Source organism: Propithecus coquereli, unplaced genomic scaffold (assembly GCF_000956105.1).
Source record: "Propithecus coquereli isolate 6110/MARCELLA unplaced genomic scaffold, Pcoq_1.0 Scaffold49, whole genome shotgun sequence".
In the NCBI taxonomy this organism is placed as follows: domain Eukaryota; kingdom Metazoa; phylum Chordata; class Mammalia; order Primates; family Indriidae; genus Propithecus; species Propithecus coquereli.
This window is the reverse complement of record NW_012150729.1, coordinates 6,113,281-6,117,900: the sequence shown is the minus strand read 5'-3', so window position 1 is coordinate 6,117,900 and position 4,620 is coordinate 6,113,281. Positions and strand designations below refer to the sequence as shown.

The 4,620-nt window shown below is 38.5% G+C and overlaps 1 protein-coding gene across 1 annotated transcript in view; it reads left to right on the top strand.

Annotated features, from left to right (window-relative positions):
* The window catches only part of COBLL1 (cordon-bleu WH2 repeat protein-like 1), a 185,328-nt gene that overhangs the window by 162,860 nt on the left and 17,848 nt on the right, over positions 1 to 4,620 (top strand). The window contains exons 7-9 of the mRNA XM_012655818.1: positions 2,337 to 2,490; positions 2,930 to 3,004; positions 4,235 to 4,351. Of these exons, the coding sequence (XP_012511272.1) occupies positions 2,337 to 2,490; positions 2,930 to 3,004; positions 4,235 to 4,351 (346 nt within the window). The remainder of the gene's footprint in view (positions 1 to 2,336; positions 2,491 to 2,929; positions 3,005 to 4,234; positions 4,352 to 4,620) is intronic.

Sequence of the window (4,620 nt, the reverse complement as noted above, 5' to 3'; positions counted from 1 at the left end):
AATTATTAAAAGTAATCTCAACCCGTTTTTAAAAATGTCATAATTTGACCAAAGGAAATGTATCCTGTTGGTAAAAGCTGAAGACAGTTATAAGTAGTTCTTTAACTCTTCGCATTAAATGTGCTTATGAAATATTTCAAATTTATATACCATAATACACATCCATGTATTCATTGCTAAGATCTGACAAACTAGAGTTAAATATTTAACTTTTATTAAAGTCGTTTAAGGTATGATGAGGCGACCTGGGTTGACTTAAAGGTGGAGATTTTGAGACACACAATGAGTGTTTATGCAGTGTACTAAGCACAGGTTCCTGAACACTGGGCACTGTTCAGTTTTAAGGTTAATCATTACTGTGACTGGTTCCAATAGGACTCCCTCCCCCACTATTATCAGTATATATAAGGGTAGTATATCATCCATTTTTTTTTTCATTCACTCAATGAATATGTATTGAGAAACTTCTGGGAGCCAGACGTTGTTCTGGAGATACAGCAATGAGCAAAATAGGAAGGGAAAAACATCCCTGTCCTTATAGTCAACCCTAGTGGAAGCAGATGATAAACAAGGCAAATAAGTCAACTATATAGTATGTTAGAGAGCTATTAAATGCTGATCATAAAAAATAAAGCTAGGAAGGCAGATAGGAAATGTTGGTAGTCAGGGACAAGTTCATTGAAAAGGTGGTATTTGAGAAATGACCTGAAGAAAATCGGAGAGTAAGACATTGAGTTATCAAAAGAAGGAGCATTCCAGGCACAGGGAACAGCAAGGACGACTGCCTTGAGGTGGGAGCTCTCCTGGTGCTTTTGAGGAGAACAAAAAGGCCAGTGTGGCTGGTGCGGAGTGAGCCACTCCGTACTCAAAGAAGGTGGTCAGGAGAGCTCTCGGGGCCAGGTAATTGATGGCCTTATAAGGGAAACCAGTAGTGGAGTTTAACCAATGAGACCTAATTTGACTTACATTTTAACAGGATCCTTTTGCTGCCATGTTGAAAAAGAATCATAGGGAAGCAATGTGGAAGCAGAGAGTCCAATTAGAAGCTTCTTGATGACAGTTCAAACTATGTAGTAGCAGTCAAGCTGGATGCGGGATGTCTTTTAAGGGAGAACGCAAAAGGGTGGACTCATTGTGGGGTGTGAGAGAGAAGATGGGGGCACGGGGAAAGGTGACCTGCTCTTTCCTGAGACAGGGGTGACTGTGAGAAGAACAGGATTTTGGAGGGAGTGGTAAAGAGGAATTGTCAGGATCTCAGTTTTAGACATGCTAAATGGAAGTGGCCTTAGACATTAAGGGGAGATCGTAACAGAGGTCCAGGATAGAGAGATAAGTTTGGAATTCATCAGCGTATAAATAATACTTTAGAGAATAGATGAGATCACCAAGCGATGAGCAGAGATAGTAAATATAAGAACACGTCTAAGGACTGAGGGCAATGTTTATCAAGAGACAAAAAGGAGTGGACACAGAAAACAGTAGCTGGAGAGGACTGATCTGTGGAGAGTAAGCAATGTGGTACCATGGAAGAAAGAGCATTTTAGGAGCGTGGACAACTGTGTTTAATGTTGCTAACAGGTTAAATGAGTTCTGAGAAGGGACCACTGATGTATTTATTGTCAAAATCATTGGTGATGTGGATAGGAATAGTTAATGGATCAAGGGCTGAGAAAAATCTAATTGGAAGGGTTCAAGTGGAAAAAAGAAATTGGAGACACAAACTGTGAACAACAGTTTTAATTAGTTTTGTTGTAAAGAGAAAGAGCAAAGATGACGTGACAATTGGCCAGGAGGCACCGTCCAGCCTGCTGAGGCAGGATTGTCTTAGGGTCTGCTGATAGTCACGTGCTGTGAGTGTGAGCAGTAGCTGTTTGTGGTTGGTGACCTCAAAGGACCTTGCCTCGGGTAGACATAGATTTTTGCAGTGTTTTTCACTGATACACTGGTGCTGGAAAGAGAGAGATTAATCAAGCCAGCTGTTAATGTGCAAATAATCTTCCCTTTTTCATCTCGTACTTTATATCCAATAATTTCTTCAGATTTTTCTTGAAAAGTTAGTTTCTAACTGTATTACTTATGAGTCCTCTACAGTACAGCTAGTTGTTTGCATGTCAGTCTCCCATCCTAGCCTGTTTCTTGAGAGGGGCCGTATTATTTTTCTTTAAATATCCATCCCGTAGCCCAGCTTCTGCACGTGGCAGATGCTCCGTAAATGTGAAGGACTGTTACGTTCCATGTTGGTATATGATGTGTTTGACGTAAAGTTCAGTGTCTTCCTAAAGTTTGCTATTAATTTCTAAATATAGGATTGTGTTTGGTCATTTTGTTTTCCATAGAGTCCCTGTGGAGCAGGTATAGTGAGAACAGGCTCACTGCAGCTCAGGAGCACATCTGGAGGGAACTCATCTTTGAGAAGGACAAAGCGAAAAGCACCTTCCCCACCCTCCAAATTACCCCTGCATCAAAGTGATAAAGATAGTCAAGGCACTGGTAAGGTCACTTTTCCCATTAATAAATTTGTGTTGTGTTTTTGTTTAATGCAGACAGTAGAAATGATATAAGTTCTGCCTTTAATTTTGTGATAATAATGATATCTAGGCTTTAAAAATAATTCCTTAGTCTCACTTAGCTGCCTTTTAAAAATCTGCAACATAACAAAATGACAAAACTGTGCAGCTCCATTATCCTAAATTAAGCATGGTATAATTCATGAATTTATTCAGACAGATCCTGCCATTTCAGGATTGACTACATGTAGGAAAGAGAATCCATGTGGATTTGTTTCACAGCTGGGTAGTATTATATAAAATGGCTTCTAGCAAGGTTAGGGCTCATTTCCTTCTGAACTATATAAAAATAAGTTAAACTGTTAAGGAATTGTTTCATTTGTCAGTGTGACTTTATAAGTTGTGTTGCTTCTTTTTTTCAGTCTTACAGTCAGTAGATGGAATTTCTCCAGACAGTGTTTCAGAAGCAAACTCTCCTGAGGGGCTATCCAGCCCAGGTATGACATTTTTACTCTACATTATGTAATTACTGAAAAAGAACCTTCCTGACAATTGAGAAATGAATCTACTTGTAATGCTCTGAATACGAAAGAGATACAAATTCTTTGGCCTCATTTCCCAAATTTTGTACCATGAAATGAATTCTCTCCTACCTACCTACCAGGATTAGAGTATGAAACTGGCAGAGATCAAAATTTCAGTTCTGGAATTATACCTTGAGTACTTTCCCTATTTGGTCTCCTGTTTTTTCCTTATGCAATGTCAGGTTAACATTTATGAACCTCCTTCCCAAGAGTAATGACACATTATAGTTAGGAATGTATCTTGGTGTCTGCAGAAGGAAACGTATATGAAGGTGCAAGCACAGTTTCTTTATGCAACTATTCCAGGTATGAATTCAACATACGAACTATCCTACTCTTAATGCTAAAAATTTGCTACCATGAAAATATTTTCTATTGCAGTATCTAGCTCTCATTGTGGATTCTCCCCAAATGAAATTCCAGTAAAAATAAAACAATGTAAGCTAATACTGTTGCCAGTATTTTCAATAGCTATTTAGAAGCTGTTATAAGTATAAAATTTCTTAATCTTTAGAGTTAATGCGAGATATAAATGAATGTGATACACTAGTAATATCATAACAAAATAGAATATGATTATGCTGGTACTTTCACATGGGATAACTTGATAAGTATGAAAATTGCTTAATATAATTTTACCTAATTTTGATAATTAGTAGTCACAAATACAGGAAATATTTAGGAGCACTCAGACACTCTTTGAATCTTTCATCTTCACGTGATATTTAGGGATTTGGAATTTTAACATATCTTATATGCATAAGAATTCTTCCCTCCTCTGTGACTTAAAATGTTACTACTAGATAAGATAACTAGTAATGATTTTTCTCAGCTCTTACACAGAATAATATTAATGACACCATTTTGTTCCACAAAGGAAATTTACTGAATAATGTTAACAACTACAACTGTATAGTGAAATTAGAAGATTCTGAAGTATTAGGAAAAGATGTGCATGCTGTTCAAACTTTGCTTAATATCTGTTTCCCTTCCTTTTTTTCCCCATATTACTTCCTCTTGTTTAATGCATGGGTAATTGTGAGCTAACAAATCCGATTTCTTCCAAAGTGCTTCTTGCTCTCTTCTGGCCTTAACTCTGTTGTTTAAGTGCCATTTCCACAGATTGTACTTCTTTGACAGAAGGCTCCCTTGGTCCTGGGCTCCTCAGTCATGAAGAGTGCACTGCCCCCAAACTGACAGAGGAAACCTCTTTCTCTGACTGCCCTGGAACACCTGAGGCAGCAGTAGCATCACTGACATGTAGGTGGTTAACTTTCTTGGCTGGTGCTTTATGTCATGCAGATTAAGATGTCATCAGGTGTTGATTTGGTTACCGATTTGAACCCTTGTGTAAAAATGTTTCATAAAGAAATAGGAGTTTAGGCTGGGCGCGGTGGCTCACGCCTGTAATCCTAGCACTCTGGGAGGCCAAGGCGGGCGGATCGTTTGAGCTCGGGAGTTCGAGACCAGCCTGAGCAAGAGCGAGACCCCATCTCTACTAAAAATAGAAAGAAATTAACTGGGCAACT